Source organism: Solanum dulcamara, chromosome 7 (genome assembly GCF_947179165.1).
Source record: "Solanum dulcamara chromosome 7, daSolDulc1.2, whole genome shotgun sequence".
In the NCBI taxonomy this organism is placed as follows: domain Eukaryota; kingdom Viridiplantae; phylum Streptophyta; class Magnoliopsida; order Solanales; family Solanaceae; genus Solanum; species Solanum dulcamara.
The window spans coordinates 5,528,856-5,546,413 of NC_077243.1; the positions used below are offsets into that span (position 1 = coordinate 5,528,856).

General features: G+C 35.9%; 1 protein-coding gene and 1 long non-coding RNA gene across 4 annotated transcripts; one reads left to right on the forward strand and one right to left on the reverse strand.

Moving 5' to 3' along the window:
• Window positions 1–241: 241 nt before the first annotated feature.
• Window positions 242–2,794, reverse strand: LOC129895956 (uncharacterized). The gene is made up of 3 exons (XR_008767890.1): window positions 2,243–2,794; window positions 1,337–1,378; window positions 242–500 (listed from the first exon to the last, which is right to left on the reverse strand). It is a non-coding gene; the product is annotated as an uncharacterized LOC129895956 (long non-coding RNA).
• A 6,598-nt stretch (window positions 2,795–9,392) lies between these two features.
• On the forward strand, window positions 9,393–16,711 carry LOC129894062 (nuclear pore complex protein NUP96). 3 transcript variants are annotated; one of them, XM_055969571.1, is made up of 6 exons: window positions 9,393–9,512; window positions 9,646–12,227; window positions 12,535–12,658; window positions 13,652–13,800; window positions 14,364–14,461; window positions 15,783–16,079. In XM_055969571.1, exons 2-6 carry the CDS (start codon window positions 9,693–9,695, stop codon window positions 15,796–15,798), a joined length of 2,922 nt encoding a protein of 973 aa, XP_055825546.1. In that variant the 5' UTR covers window positions 9,393–9,512; window positions 9,646–9,692; the 3' UTR covers window positions 15,799–16,079. The 3 variants fall into 3 exon arrangements, with proteins under 3 accessions (XP_055825546.1, XP_055825544.1, XP_055825543.1); XM_055969569.1 differs by lacking the exon at window positions 15,783–16,079 and adding an exon at window positions 16,322–16,711 and having other exon boundaries at window positions 9,402–9,512; window positions 13,652–13,797; XM_055969568.1 differs by lacking the exon at window positions 15,783–16,079 and adding an exon at window positions 16,322–16,711 and having other exon boundaries at window positions 9,403–9,512.
• The last annotated feature ends 847 nt before the right edge of the window (window positions 16,712–17,558 follow it).

Here is a 17,558-nt window from a genome sequence, read left to right on the forward strand (position 1 = left end):
GCTCTGATACCACTTTTTGTCACGACCTAGCCCCGTAGGCCGTGACTAGTGTCCGAATTGGACACTCGTATACACACATATTATCTATTATCAATCGACAATTAAACACGATATAGAATTTATATGGGTAGCACGTTATCTCAAACGGTCACTTATATATATACCAAAATCAGCTATTTCTTGGGGAGTCTTAATTGTCAAAAATAAGATAACATAATATGTAAGCCGGCAAGGCTTCCATTCTGAATGTAAACGTCCAAAAACATAAGTCATACTAGTACACCGGACAACATCTATATACAACCCACTCATATGTCTACAGACCTCTAAGAGAATTAACAATAGCATATGACGGGACAGGGCCCCGTCGTACCCCTAAATACACAAATATATACATTATAAGGATTAGTACCCAAAGTTTGGGCTCCGAGACAATGGAGCACTTCAAACTCGTTGAGTAGAATCCTAAGTTGGCGGCTCTCCAAAATGAGTATTTGTACCTGCAGGCATGAAATGCAGCCCCCCGAACAAAAGGGGGTTAGTACGAACTATGTACTGAGTATATAAAGCATAAAATACCGTAAAGGAGATCACATCTGAAATAAAGATTCAGGAGTTAAGTATCATAATCAATAAATCACTGTACCTGTGTCTTATAAAATGAAGACATGCATATCATCATATATCGTACCTAGCCCGTTATGGGACTCGGTGTCACAATTATATCAATATATCGTCATATGTATATATATACCATACCCGGCCCTCTAGCAAGGGACTCGGTGAATAGAGTAGTGTACACTGATACCGTACCCGGCCCATTATGGGACTCGGTGCCATAATCATATCGTCATATCATCATAATATCATATTATCATATCACGTACCCGGCCCTCTAGTAAGGGACTCGGTGAATAATGTAGTGGAATCCATACATGATAACATACCCGGCCTATCGTAGGACTCGGTGAATAATACCATAACAATATGCACGAATAAGGTATCATTAGCAACCTTGCGAAATTTGATCATTATCGGAGACTTAATAGAATAAGCAAAATAGTCCATCATTTGAAAACCAAGACAATAGTCATTATGAATCACATCAATTATGGATTATACTAAAATATGAATTATACCACAACATGAGTTATACCAACTAGGATGGCTGGAATCATACACATGAGTCAAGACATAACAATATAAATTTTGAAAATCAAGAACGGTAGCCATCCGAGTATATCTACGAATACGAGTTTCTTTGGAATTTAAGCATACGTCATTCGTTCGTTTCATATGGATCATGCCAAAAGAAGAAGATGTTAACTTTACATACCTTTAGCGTTTATACGTATATGTTGTCCAATATTGTCTCAACCTATATTAAAACGTTAAGCACTATGATTAAGCTATGGACAAGAATAAAACGTAGTCTATCGTTAGTAGGTTATTTCTAAAAAAAATTGGACAGCACCTCCCCTATACCACTCACTTTTCCCACTTTCAAACCAGCCATATAATCATCAACCAACATCAACAATCCAAAATATTGACACAAAATAAGATTTATTATTCATGTTACCAAAGCAGTAAATTCGGAAAGTCAAGTACCTCACGTTGTATCTAAAATTTGAAAATGAAAACGGCAAAACTGGACTTTATAACCTTCATGAAACATTTAGATCTATGTCTTAAGTTTCCAATGCAAAAGAAATCAACTCAAAATTCATTTTATACAAAGAGATATCATCAAAATACGAACAGCTATACATGAAGGAATTTTCAATCCAGAATCTGGACAGAATTTGTCTTAAGATTCATGCTCAGTTTTCGACATCATAACAGCAGATATAGACTAAGACATAAACATAAGAGTTGTAGGTACGTGTATTAGCTTTCCAAAACATGTTTAATATCTAAAATCGAAGGTCTACACAATTAGATATTCCAAAATTACTACCAGCTACTCAATTCCAAAAACGGGTTTGAACATTCACAATCTTCATACACCTTTTTCCTCCAAATTCAAGAACAACAACTCATCAACAACATCAAAACAATATCAAACATTATTATACATCATCACTAAGATAATTCCATCTATTTAATCTACCTAAATCAACCCTTTAACCCATAACTCTCAACAAATCACCAAACTAGTTTATAACACTATTTTCTCCGTTCTAATCCGTTAAAACTCTAACTAAACTTATTAACAATGAAAAGGAGACTTTAATATTACCTTAAATTTGCAGCACCACATAAAATCTTCTCCTTATTGGCTGATTTCTAGCTCAAATTGAAGCCAACGCGACGTACAACAATTTTCTCTTCAAGAGCTTTGAGATTCGGGGCTTTAATTGTGGTGGATGTTGGTGTTTCTCTCTAGCTTTCCCTTATCTTACTCTCTCTGGAAATTTCCAGATATTTCTTGGTCTAAACTATGAAGGAAGACATAGAATTTTGATTAATTTCGTGGGTATTGGGCCTGACCCGAATTAAAATTGGGTTGGGCCGAATTCACTATTTAGTTTGGCCTGTCAGACTTAAAACGTCTATATCTTATTACTCCGATATCACATTTCGTCCCACGACCTATGGTTGGAAAGATATTTCAATTATCTACAACTTTCATGTTGAGAGTTTTCCCAAATTCTCAAATTATAAAGAGGTTATGGCCTCCCGAAGTCAGCTTACCCGAAACGTAACTTTAAGAAAAACATATTTGATGGCTTCTATTTTGATTTGGCTTAAGGGTCCTTCTTGAGATGTATTTTACTACACATAAATTATTCATATAACTTGGCATCTACAACAAATCATGTCCTTTTAAAATTCAAAATTAAAAGTCCTTGAATTTATAATCGTTAGCGTACGAATAATCCAAAATGCAAAAATACGGAATGTAACAATCTATTTCCTGCTGCTTTGCATAGATCCACTGAGGGTCAAGAGCAGCTTCATAATTAGAAGAAGGATTTGAGATAGTTGAGAATGTCTTGATGTAGGAGCTGTAAGAAGGAAACAAGTGTTTGTATCTAACAAAGTCAGATACTGGAAATAGACAAGAGTGACTTTTGGATTGAGTAACAAAATCCTGAAGCCAGATAGGAGGTTTGGTTGATCTGGAGGACTTTCTGGTAGGAACTGCTGTAGGAGATGGAAGTGGAGAATGGTCTTCAGGAGTAAGTGGTAGCTGAGAGTCTTGAGGAGTAACAACAGGTGACAAGCTAGTAGGGGGATGATCATTATCAGGTTGTACTAGAGTTAAGATAGGAAATATGGGATTGGATGAGGTTTGAAAGTCTTTGAAAGGAAACATGTCTTCTTTAAACACAACATGCCTGGTTACAAACAATGACTTAGTATGCAGATCAAATAGGAGGTACCCCTTTTGAGACAAAGAGTATCCCATAAGCACAACAGGTATGGCTCTAGGAGAGAACTTATCTGTGATGGCTGGACAAGTAGCATAAAATAGGCAACCAAAAGTTTTGATATGAGAGAGGGATGGAGGATGTTGATACAGTAGCTCAAAGGGAGACTTATAAGACAAAAGTTTAGATGGAAGTCTATTAAGGATATAGACAGCTGTGGTAACACATTCTCCCCAAAACTGCAAGGGTATTGATACTTGGAACCTCAAGGCTCTTGCCATGTTTAAGATAGTTCTGTGCTTCCTTTCTACCACCCTATTTTGCTGAGGAGTGTATACACATGTGGTTTGATTACATATTCCCAGAGTTAACAGCATGGACTGAAAGGCTGTGCTCATGAATTCAGTCCCATTATCAGTTCTAAGCACTTTGACACAAGTTGAGAACAAATTATGAACTTAAGCAAAAAAATGTCTCATCACAACTATAGTATCAGATTTAGCTGTGAGAAGAAATAACCAAGTGAATCTAGAGTAGTCATCTACTATAGTAACAAAGTATTTCATTCCATTATGAGTAGGTACTCTATATGGACCCTAGACATCACAATGCACCAACTCAAAGAGTGCCTTTGAAGTGTGATTGCTTACAGGAAAAGGAACTTTTATTTGTTTTGCTAATAGACACACTGTACAAGTTGAGTTGTCAGAGATATCTAATCCTGCAAGACTAAAGGACCCTCTTATTACATCAATAGGAGCATGTCCTAACCTGCTATGCCACAGTGTACTGGAATCAGAACTACTACCATATACAACACTAGTAGAAAAAGCTTGAGTAGTAGAAGTACTGCATATCCTTTGAGTAGGATCAGTATGGTTGAAGCCTTCCTTGAGAATATAGAGTCCTTCATCTTCTCTACCAATCCCCTTGACCTGTCCACTGTAGAGATCCTGAAAGACACAAAAATCAGAAAAGAAGACTGCCATACATTGAAGCTCCTTAGTTAGTTGAGACACAGATAAAATGTTGCATTTGAAATTAGGAACAAAGAGGACATTGTCAATAACTTGATCTCCAAAGACTTTTGTGCTGCCAACATGAGACACTAATGCAATATTTCCTGTTGGTAGTAGTACCTGCCTTTTTTCAAGCTGAGATGTCATATGGTTAGTGGCTCATGTGTCAACTATCCACTTTTTATTCACATATTTGGACACTAGTGTTGATAAAACTCTACCTGCTGTGGCTGCTTTGGCTGAATGCTCTCTACCAGTGTCACTGCCTTTGGTTAGTAACTGTATTATCTGCTGATATTGATCTTTTGTGAAGAAAGCTGCAGGTGACTTGTATGCTGCACTAGGTTCTTCATTGTGTGATAAGCTTGCACTTTGAGCAACTATAACTTGGTTAGCAAAGGAACTAGAGCTAGGTGTAGAACTACCAGTTTTCTTCTTGGATCTCCAGCCAATTGAATATCCTTTGACCTTGAAACATTGCTCCTTAGTGTGACCTTTGTAACCACACACCTCACAGGTGATAACAGACTTTTGTGGTTTCTGAGGATTGAACTAAGCTTCATAGTGACTTCTAATTAGATTACCACCACCTCCACCAGGTTAATGACCAGAATTTCCATTACCAACACTATGACTACTCCCTTTTTGGCTAAATAATGCAGTACTTTCCATTAGTTTAGGAAGGCATGATTCATAGTTAGTGTGTGCTATGTTCTTTTGACTTTCATGATCCATGACAAGGAAAAAGGCTTTGTTCAGATTTGGAGTTGGAGACTGCATCAAAATCTGTCCTCTAACTATAGAGTAGGTCTCATTTAGTCCCATTAGGAACTCTAGTAACCTTTGATACTCATAATGATCTTGAAACTTCTTAGACTCAGGATATGAACAACCTGGACAAGGCATAATTGAATCATATTCATTCCACAAGCCTTTGAGTTTTGTATAATAATCTGAAACTGACATGGTTCCCTGAATTAGACCATGAATTTCTTTATGGAGTTGATACACATGAGCTCCATTTATCTTGTCGAATCTTTCTTTTAGATCACACCAGACCTTGTGTGCATCTCCTCCATACACCACAGTCCCCAGCAATCCTGGTCGAACTGCATTCATAATCCAAGAGAGGATTACAACATTACACTTCTCCCAAGCATCAGAAAACTCAGGTCCAAACTTAGACTTAGGATATCTACCATTAATGAATCCAAGTTTACTCTTGCCTATTAATCCAATTCTCATTGATCTACTCCAGATCGCGTAGTTCTCTAAACCAACTAGTTGAAGAGAAATTAATGAGCTACCTGGAGTATCATTTTGATGCAAGAAGAGAGGATGATTGTGGTCAATATTTGGTATTACCAGCTCAAATGCTGCTGTGTTTAAGTTGAAGTTCTCAGCACCTAGTGTTCCAGTTGCAGCTTCACTTAGAATCACCATTGAACTTGCTTCGAAACTGAACCAACTAGTTGAAGAGAAATTAATGAGCTACCTGGAGTATCATTTTGATGCAAGAAGAGAGGATGATTGTGGTCAATATTTGGTATTACCATCTCAGATGCTGCTGTGTTTGAGTTGAAGTTCTCAGCATCTAGTGTTCCAGTTGCAGCTTCACTTAGATTCACCATTGAACTTGCTTCGAAACTGAGAATGCTGAAACTTGACTGCGACTCAAACACCTTTCAGAGATGAGCACCTGCACTTCTCGTCTTCTCAGCACTTAACTGCTTGTTCCAGTTCTAGGATCTTACCAAACGCTCTGATACCATGATAACTTCATTGATGGAGTCTTGTTAGACGACTCTATGAATCAAGACGAGTTAGTCGAGAAGAAAGATGGAAAAAGAAGATGAGAAGCTGCAGTGCAGTAGATGAAGAAGTAGAGGAGAAGTTGCAGAGAAGAGGAGAAAAGGAGAGAAGATTACATTGCTCTCTAAGTCACATTGTACATACACACACTCATCATTCATGTGGTGTGAGTGAGTTGTATTTATAGAGTTTGAGTAGTTAGCTACAAGTCACTATCAACCTACAACTAACATCTAACAAACTTCAATTAACTCTAACAAATTATTAACCATGGTAGCTTGCCTATGGTTAACAATTCTTCTATTTTGGTCCTGCAGTTCCTAAAAGAACTTCAAAGGTAATAGATAAAATTGAAGAATATGTTCAAAACAAATCCGCACATAATACTACTTGATTGATAAAGATGAAAATGTTGCAATAAGAAAATCAGTCTTTCAGGGTCTAACGTGGAACATAAATATGTTAAGAAGACTAACTTCATTCAGATTGGAATTGAACCAAAATTGATAAACCCTTAAATAAATAAAGTGCAAGAACAAACGAAAAAGGGGAGAAAAACATACAAAAGTGATGAATGCAACAAAAATATATATGCCGTTGTTAGTCATCCTTTCTGCTATTCTATAACAAAACAATGGTAAAGTAATATAAGCAATCGTGATGTTTATCAGATTGAAATATAGAATGGTGAAAAAATAATTGAGTATTTTTCCCCTTTGCCTCTACTAGGTATTAGTTGTCAGTTTTTCTTTCATATTTTTAAAAGCTGTGTTAAAGCTTTCTATTGTCATTTTCATATTCGTATTGTCTTAATCAAGCAGAAAAACAACAAAAATGTAAGCAATGAATACTGGAAAAAATATTTTTTTTAAATGGAGATACTTACCAACAATAGTTATTATAATACTATACATTATGGATACAAGACCTTCTTACAACAATATCAGCAATTTCCTTTGCAGAATAAAGTCCCAAAAAAACATTACTACGACGTAAGCATAGACTAAGTGAGATGCATATATTGGTTCTTACCTTCACCAGCATCCAATCACTGCTCATGAATTTACTTCAACGGTGATTCACGCCAAAAGCAAACTGCACTTAAAAAATAACACTAAAACATCATATAGAGGTCCTCTAAGCAAGTCTCTTCAAGCAAAAGGTTGAAATCTAAGAGACGGAAATAAAAAAAACATAATATATACGTATAAGTTATAACCAATAAATACAAACAATACATTAAAAAATCTTAATTGGTTCCCTTTAATCCTTCATGGAAAATAATCAAAAAGGATCAAACCTACACTCAAATTTCTCACGGTACGTACATGGAATAAATTTTGTTGATGAAATTGTGGTGCTTTTCAGATATATCTGATTTGTGTTAAAGCTTTGTATGTACTGCTAATGAGATACTTACATGGGACAGAAGTAAAGTGTGTTCCTACGGGGAATGCATCATGCCTGAATGATCCCTAGCATATATATTTGAAAAAGAAAAGAGTGCCAATGTAAAAGTAGTGATGCGTCTTTCTTTTTAAGCATTTACCGGGCGAATAAATAGGAAGACGGTAGAAATCGTGGTAAAGAAGAATGCTTATTGAAAAGGAAAAGGTGGAAGAGAAGGAGCCCAAGTTGGGGAAGGCGAAAAGAGGCGTCTTTTTCTTCAATTGCGGGAGTGATCAGTTATTTTTTTTCCCCTGTCATTTAATTTAAAAATTAGGAGAAAAAGGCAAGAAAATGAATAAAACAGACAAATAGAAATACTGATTTCTAATGCATGGCACGTAGACGAGTCTAGGATTCTCTTTTATCTCTATATATAAGATGCTTTTGTCTAAGTCCAATTTTTTCTCGCCAAATCTTAATCAAATTGACAGATATGTTACTACCACATTAACAATATTGACCTCCTATGTTCCTTCCAAGTTCCATCAAATTTGATTGCCGTACGACTTCAAAAACATTCTATGTTAAATTGTTAATCACCTTTTTCTGTTTTAACGATCTTTTGGTGAACTTATTTACCCTTATTTATGCTCACATTAACAATTATTTTTTTACTAAAACGAGAAACAACCATCTCATATGCTCCAATCCACCTTTTATTATTAAAGAAAAAAATATATTTGAAGCTACAGAACTTGAAGAATGATATTTCATAGTTGTATTTGGACATGAATTTTATGAGAAATTTTTTTATAAAATTTTGTAATTAAAATTATTATTTCACTCAAAATACCCCCAGCACATGTTTTCCAACTCCAAATTATCAAGTTGAAGTTGAAATAATTAATGATATATATAATTCTTGAATAAAATGTAGCATTATTTTATTTTGTGTTTGATAAATATTTTTTATTTTAGAATAGACAATAATATTTTATACCACGTTCAATGTGGGATAGGATTAACAAAACCAGGATTAGCTAATTCCCGGATAAAATAACCAAATGACAAATATATCCTTCTCTAAGAACATTTCGTAAAAATGTCAATGTTAAAACCGAAGAAAAGGTTTGACCAAATTTATTTTTTCAAACAAAACACATTTTTTAATATTATATACAATATATCCTCATAGTTAATTTAATGAACTAAACAAAACAACAGTACTAATTAAAAAGTCCAAGAATTATTAATCCTAGTAATATAAATAGTGCATTGTATAATCAAATATAATATTATTCACCTTTTGATGAATCTCTTGAAAATGGTATGGTGATCAATATTTATCATGTCTTTCATGAGTCATGACTAATTATTATTATTTTGATATTTAAGAGTTATGAAATTCGAATTCATGAATTTTGTTTTTTTGTTTGTGTTAATATGTTTTATTTTATTTTTTCTGAATTTGATTAATGAATTTCAATTAGCCTGAAATTTGATAAATTCATCAAAATGCGCTATTAATCAAACTTACAAAATATTATTCGCTATAACTAACGTCATTTATTTTATCGGGGTAATGAAACCAAATTCATGAATTTCAATATTTTTATATGTTATAGTATATGATTCTTTTCTTGAATTCGGTTGACGAATTCTGATTTACTTTCAAATTTGATGGTCCATTGCAAACAGCATGGGGACTAAAAAGCTTAAGTTCCCGTTTTACCCTTTGACGGTCACATCACGTGCCCGCACGTGTTACTGACCAGGGTGTTCAGTAGAAGGGTAGGGGCGGGAAATTGAGAAAGCAAAGCTAAAACCCTCCATCTCGTCCACAGTCTCAGCGACATTCATGAAGACGAACTCTGCGAAGTGGTGAAACTAAGAAGCCATAATTGTTGTATCAAAGGTAAGTTCGTCGTTTTCTGTGGTAGATTTTGATTCGAACTTGTTAGGGTTTTGAGAGCTGCTCATAAGTGTTAGTGTTGCGTTAGCCATGTAAGTTTAATATGTGCATTTTTTAATTTGAATTTGATTATCAGGCATTTGTAACGAAACTTGTAGTGGTTTTGGAAGAAGTAACATACTAATGGAGGTTGATTTAGGGGCTCCTGAACAACTTATTGTTTCTCAATCTCAATGTAAAAGAAGAAAAATTTCTGCTTTAGATCCGATTTTGGGCGAGAATGAAGCTGCTTTACCTACCTTGCGATCTCCTGATTATTTTACTGACCCATGCTTGAGTGAATTGGCTATTCGGGAGCTTATGAGCTCAGGGTATTGCAGCAAAGTTGAAAATTTTACTGTTGGGAGGTTTGGTTATGGGTTTGTCAAATTTTCTGGGGAAACAGATGTTAGGGGGTTGGATTTGGATCGAATTGTCAAGTTTAGCAGACATGAGGTGATTGTATATGAAGATGAAAATGACAAGCCTCCAGTTGGCATGGGGCTTAACAAACCTGCTGAAGTAACTTTGCTACTGGAAATACGATCCGCAAAACACTATGACGTGGATTCTTCTGGAGAAATGGTGGAGAGATTAAGACTCAGAACAGAGAGACAAGGAGCGCGTTTTATCTCATTTGATCCATCAAATGGAGAATGGAAATTCTTCGTTCAACACTTCAGCAGATTTGGTTTGAATGAGGAAGAAGACGAAGATATGATAACTGATGATGTGTCTCCGGAAGTTCAAGATCCAGTGGATATCAATGGAGAAGACGTTTCCGACATTGATGAAGAAACCTTCTTAGCCAATACAACTGATCTTTCACATTCTCTTCCCGCTCATCTTGGGTTAGATCCTGTAAAGATGAAAGAAATGAGAATGCTGATGTTTCCAGCAGAAGAAGAGGATATAGATGATTATCACGATGTTCCTTTTGATAGAAAACCACAATTCAGTAAGGAATCTTCAAAATCCCCTTTGCAGCATAAATACCAGAGAGTTAGTCCACCTTTAACTCGCAAGACTCCATTGGCTTTGATTGAATACAAACATGGTAGTTTTGGCTCGGACTCAGCTGGGTCCATTTTGATGACCCAACAAAATAAGGGTGTGCTTCTAAAGACAACAAAGACTGAAGGTTTCAAGCTGGTTGTTAGGCAGCAAACACCTATAAGTGGATCCTACTCTTGTAATGTTGTTGATGCAGGATTGTTCATGGGTAGATCATTTGGAGTTGGCTGGGGGCCTAATGGTGTTCTTATTCATTCTGGCGCTCCAGTTGGTAGTAAAGACAATCAAAGTTTGTCTTCAATAATCAATTTGGAGAAGGTTGCATTTGACCAAGTAGCTAGAGATGAAAATAAAAAGTTTAGGGAGGAACTTGTTGATTTGTGTTTTGATTCAGCCCTCCATCTTCACAAGGAAATTAGTCATGAAACCAAAGAGTTCGGGGAGGGACCCTTTGCGTTAAAGCTTCAAAGACTTGTGTGTGATCGTCAAATGCTTTCAGATGTATGTCGGAGTTATATTGGTGTCATTGAGAGGCAATTGGAGGTTCCTGACTTATCGCCAGCATCCCGTATTTTTCTGATGCACCAAGCAATGATTTGGGAATTAATAAAAGTGCTTTTCTCGTCTAGACAATTGAGTGGGAAATTAAAGTCTCTTGAAGATGAGGATGAGGAAGATATGATACCTGATGCGAGAGAAACTGCTTCAGATGTTGATCCAGAGGCACTTCCATTGATAAGGAGAGCAGAATTCAGCTTTTGGTTGCAAGAGAGTGTTTGTCACAGGGTACAGGAAGAAGTAAGTTCTTTGAATGATTCAAGTGATCTACAACATATGTTTTTACTTCTAACTGGTCGGCAGTTGGATGCTGCTGTGGAACTGGCGGCTTCTAGGGGAGATGTGCGACTTGCAATGCTTCTTAGCCAAGCTGGTGGTTCGATGGTTGATCGTTCTGATGTTGCTAGGCAGCTTGATATTTGGAGAGTAAATGGGTTGGACTTCAATTTCGTTGAGACAGAGAGGATTAGGGTTCTTGAGTTGGTTGCTGGCAACATTCATAGAGCATTACATGATGTAGACATTGACTGGAAAAGGTTTCTGGGGTTGTTGATGTGGTATCAGCTTCCACCGGAAACTGAATTGCCTGTTGTGTTCCGCACATATCAGCGGCTTCTTAATGAAGGAAAAGCTCCATCTCCAGTTCCAGTTTATATTGATGAAGGACCTATAGAACTGTCAATGAATTGGCATGCAGTGAAACATTTTGACCTCAGTTACTATCTTATGCTTCTTCATGCTAATCAAGAAATTGATTTCAGTGCTCTAAAGACGATGTTCTGTGCCTTTGCTTCAACAAACGATCCCCTTGACTACCACATGATCTGGCATCAGCGAGCTGTTTTAGAAGCCATTGGTGCTTTCAGTTCTAATGATCTTCATGTGCTAGACATTAGTTTCATTTCTCAGCTTCTATGTCTTGGTCAATGTCATTGGGCTGTCTATGTGGTGCTTCACATGCCTCACCGTGAAGATTGTCCTTATTTGCAAGCTGCTCTTATAAGGGAAATACTCTTCCAGTACTGTGAAACTTGGAGTTCTCAGGACTTGCAGCGGCAATTTATTGAGGATCTAGGTATTCCATCAGCATGGTTGAACGAGGCTTTGGTGAGTTGGTGGCCTTATTTGATTTCAGTTTTTACATTGATCCATGCTTCTCGCTTTCCACTTTCTGGCAAATCAAAGCCAATCTGTGTTACTGAGATATTTTTGCTTGCTGTTTCTGACAAGATGGTTTTCCATTATGCTGAAAATGTAGAGGGAAGTTTCCAGTGTATATTTTCTTGGAATTGCTTTAGTTGAATGCTAGTACTTTTACTTCAAATTAGTCATTTGCATGCACTTGATTGTCACTGGTGTGGGATCATTTCTATGCTTGCATCTTATTTTTCATCTTTGGCTTACTCTATTGCAGGCAACGTATTTTAATTATTACTTTGAATTCCCCAAAGCCCTAGAACACTTTTTGGAGTGCGGAAAGTGGCAGAAAGCGCACACTATTTTTATGACTTCAGTTGCTCATTCTCTTTTTCTATCAGGTATAGGTTGCTAATCTTTAGATTCATCTTTATATCTTTTTGATCGTTTAGATTCATCTTTATATCTTGCTATTTCATTAATCAGAATATGTACCTAAAGACTTATATGCTTAATATTTGTTATAGTGATGCCTATAACCTCTGTCCTTTTATTCCCAAAAGTTGTATAAATTTAGGATTTGCATTGTGGTGTAAGTTCAGTTCCATTGGGATGCTTTTCTACCTACTTTTGCTCTTCTCTTATCTTCTTCCATCATCAATCTTTTTCTTACGTGAACCTTGTTAAATATTTTGGAATAGGATTAATTAAACACCATAAAAGTTGTCTTTCTATGGCAGTCTGAGTCGCCTTCAAGTCTAAATGTCTCACTACACAATTTGTTTTCTTCTCATATACTGTGATATGCATCACCTATTTGATTTGCAGGCTTGTTACAGATTTATCTTTTATCCCACTGAATATGTTACCACTTTCTTACTTATCAAAGAGAGAGTGTGTGTGTGTGTGTGAGAGAGAGAGAGAGCATGACCATTTTCTTCTACTCAAAATGCGTATTTAAGAAAATCATGGTATATACAATGAAATTATCTATGAGCGAGATAAACCACACACTTCAAGGTAATAACTGCTAATTAGAGAGAGAGAGAGAGAGAGAGAGAGATAATTTTCTCTGATACTTGAAGTGCATATTTAAGATAATCATGGTGTATACAATGAAGTTATCCGAGAGAGAGAGAATGTACTTTGCTCATCTACTCAAAGTGCATATTTAAGAAAATCGTGGTATATATGATGAAGTTATTATGAGAGGGATAAACTACACACTTCACTGTAAAACTGCTAATCAGGTTTGGTAACTTCACGGACAAAATATGATATGTTGATGAAGAACTGTTGACTACATTCCGTTGCTCTTGAAGTTATCTCAATTTCCAACCTTGAATTTTGATAAAAATTGATGTGCTAAATCATTCTAACATTGTTATACACAGAGGAACACTCAGAAATATGGAGGCTAACAGCTTCCATGGAGGATCACAAGTCAGAAATTGAAGATTGGGATCTGGGAGCTGGAATATATATATCTTTTTATTTGTTGAGAAGTTCTTTGCAGGAGGACAATGACGCTATGAATCAAGTAGTATGAAATTTCTCTATAATCTACTTATTTGTGTTCAAATCCTTCTTCTCAAATTTCCTGGAGCTGTTAAACTCATTAGATCAAAATGTGCTAATGTGATGGTTGCATGAATGACATTCTTGCATCCATATTTGCATGCTGAAAGTTTGACCTCCCCCAGTAACCATTACAATTTGGAGGTCACATGCATCTTGGAACAAAATGTTTTTTTTTTCTGGTGGATGTGGAAAGCCCATGTATTTAATGATCGGTAAACTGGACTGGGAATGAGATTTTAGCTGTACAGCTTGATCAATGATCAACTTGTAAATGCACTGGAAGACAGCTTGAGAAAAGGAAGTTCATCCTACTTGGAGCACAGTTCATGAGCTGGATCTAACCTCTATGGTTGCTCAATTGATACTGGTCAATCTTACAGGGAATTGATTACTTGTCTTTTTTCTGCATAGTAATAGGAAGTAGAACGAACACCTGTTCAAGATTATTGGCTGAAGCTTATGGACATATCTCCTAGTTATTCTAATATCTTTTAGGAGATTGAAAAAGCACATTTTTATTGGCAGGACACTCTAGAAAACAAAGACAATGCTTGTGCAGACTTCATCCGTTGGTTAAACAACTCTTTGGCTGTTTGGACTAGCAGATTGCCTGTCAAAGCGAGGTACTGACATAAATTTGTAATACTGAAACATGTGGCTGGAAAAGTTAACTGCTTCCTGCTAGCCCCCCCCCCCCCCCCCCCTCTTCCCACCGTCTCATTGAACCCTTATTTCTCATGTCTTAAATTTGAGAGGTTTGTTACGAAGGATAGTAAAGATGATCACAGATAAGTACTAAATATGGGTTTAATTTTTCTTTTACTTACCAAAAAAAAAAAGAGGACTAATATTCACATGATATTGTTTTTTATGATGAATAAATCCAGAATGTGAGGTAAGAAGTCATTTGTTCTTTATTTTCTTAAAATATTATAGGGATGAGATGAAGTAGCTTCCTGTGTCTGTGACCTACATTTAAATATTTGATGTTTCTACTTCACATATAGTGAACTAAAATGGGACTGGGAATACTATGGACTGGAAATGTTCTTTGTTTTCAGTGTCATTTTATATATTTAATTACACCTTTTATATCTATGCAAAATATACCAGTGTCATCTATACCTTGGAGCTTGAATCTCTCTTTACCCCTCCTAGCTATAAAGAGTAAAGTCCAGACACTTCGATTTGATCAAAACAAGTCTCTCAAATGCCTCTAACCTTGCCAGTTCCACAATCACCTTGACGTGGATAACTTATCATATCCACATCAGACAAAACTCCTGACACATCATCGTCTTCAACTAAAACCAAACGATTCCTTCTCCTTCTTCACTTCCCCTGTACATCTCCCCCTATATTAACATCAGCCAGAAATAAACTAATCATCACAGTTCACAACCAACAAATACCAAAATCTTAAACTAAAACCAACCAAACAAGTTTCCACATCCTAGACCCCCTTGTCCTCCAACTGTTTTCTCCCATTGCTTTTCCTTCAATGTGTCCTTGAATATTTTGCAAAATTTTCCTAATATTTTTCTGTTACTGGAAACACAGAAAAAGTTGCCGCTGGTTGCCAGTTCAGATTTTACTTTCTTAACAAGCTATAATCAGAAAAGTAAAACCAAACAAACCCTTGTGAAAATTCCTTCACTTTTGTTTACCCAGAAATTCTTGCATTTCTGACTTTTTTCCATCTTCATCTAAAAGCTTTGACTCATCTGGGTCTTTGGCTTGCTATCCATCATGCCTTCAAGCCCCAAAGCCTTCACCTTTACAGAAACCTGCTATCCTCTCTTCCTTTCCCTGCACTGCATCATAAACACTTCAAATTTCAAAATCAAACCAAGAATCAAACCTATCTTAGTTGTTCAATGATTCAATCTCCAGCATCAACAACAACCCGACACATAACAGTCACCATCTGGATTTTGAGTGAAGGAAAGAATGGAATTGAAGGACGATAGAGGAGTTGGGCAAAGGAACTGAAGACTTACAATTAGAGAGTTGTACATTCACTTTGTCCCACTCAGCCAAATTAATACCACATAAGCTCCTCAACTTTCAAGAGGACTTATTTTGATCAAGTTGAAGTATTTGGATGAATAATGGGGCTGGGAATAGAGATCAATGCAAGTAAAGGTGTCTATTTTTCTATTCAGCTTTTTTGTAAATTCAAAATAATAGTTTAGTGCATGAATGTTATAAAGGGAGAATTGTTGCATTTAGTAACTAATATTTGCACTGTTTTGTTCTCTAAGTTTCTACTGCCCTTAGAGTGTGTTACATCCCTTGGTCACCTAAAATCTTCTCAGTATGATTAAATCAGTAGAATTTTATGTCAACTGGTTTGTATTGAGGTAAAACATTCCATAAAACATGAAAACTTGACATGATCCTTGAATGCCTTAAGTCCATTTATTGTATTCTTGAGCTCCTAAAGTAACAAGTTTGAGCTAATGGGTGTTTATGGTCTCTAGGGTAGTTTATTCGAAGATGGCTGAGGAGATATGCAATTTGTTGCTTTCTGATAGCGGTGGAAGTTCATCAAATGAGGTTCAGCTAAGCTGCTACGATACCATATTCAAGGCACCCATACCTGAAGATACTCGTGCATACCATTTGCAGGATGCTGTGTCTCTTTTTACATCTTACCTTTCCGAGGTGCTGTCATAGTTCCCTTTTGTCAAGCCCCATATCTCTATTTTAACAACAAAATTTTGTATGTTTATACATCATAACATTCGTGTAATAATAACTCATTTATGTTATAATCCTTCTCCCCGAGGACTTCCTGTTACTTTTAGTAATTTGTGTATTCATTCACAAGTAAATCCTGTACTTGTAAAAGTTTGGGTTTTGTTGGACAAGTTTGCATTGCAGTTTAATGAACCTTCTACAATGTCTCGGAGATCTGATTTGGATTGATTGTACTTGCATGTTATTGCAGTACACAATGAATTGACCTTCTGCAATGTAGTGAAGTCCTGATTTGGAATGATTATAACGTATAATTACATGCTTTTGGACGTTGGTACTTCAGCCCGAAAATTTTGGTTATTTGGCTTAACAAAAGGGGTACGATTGACCACATTTATGTGTTCCCCAAGTTCTCAATAAATCATATAAATTTTTTGCTAATTTGATCTTTCCTTTGGTCAGGTGCGAGATTGTGAGACTGGGATGGTTTGAAACACCATGCATAATGTTAGGGCATGAAATGTTGCCTCATTAGCGCTTTGGGTGTTATATGGAAAGTAAAAAAGAGTTTCTCTTGAGCAAGAGAATTATAATGGGAGATTTGCTTATATACTAGATTTACATTGTCAATTTGATGAATGACCTCTTATTTGTTAGTTTCTTTGGTGCACTATGAGCTTTTTATTTGTATAATAACTAAGTATTTCATTTCCAAAAATTTGTTTGCAATATTAATGAAATCATTTACTTGATTGTCTTAATACATGTTTCAATCTATGTCTCACAGTTGAAAGAAGAAAAAGTTTGATCTTATTTAATGCTCCTCTGTCTTATTTTATGTGATTATATATGATTGAACACATTGAAGAAATGAAAGAAGATTTATAATAAATTATATTTATAGAAAATATCACAAGTACTTTTTTTTAAATCTTGAACAAGGTGATAATGAGAGTCTTAATAGAATTATAGCAATAAAGTTGATACAACTTATTGATATATAAATATTAAAGTTAA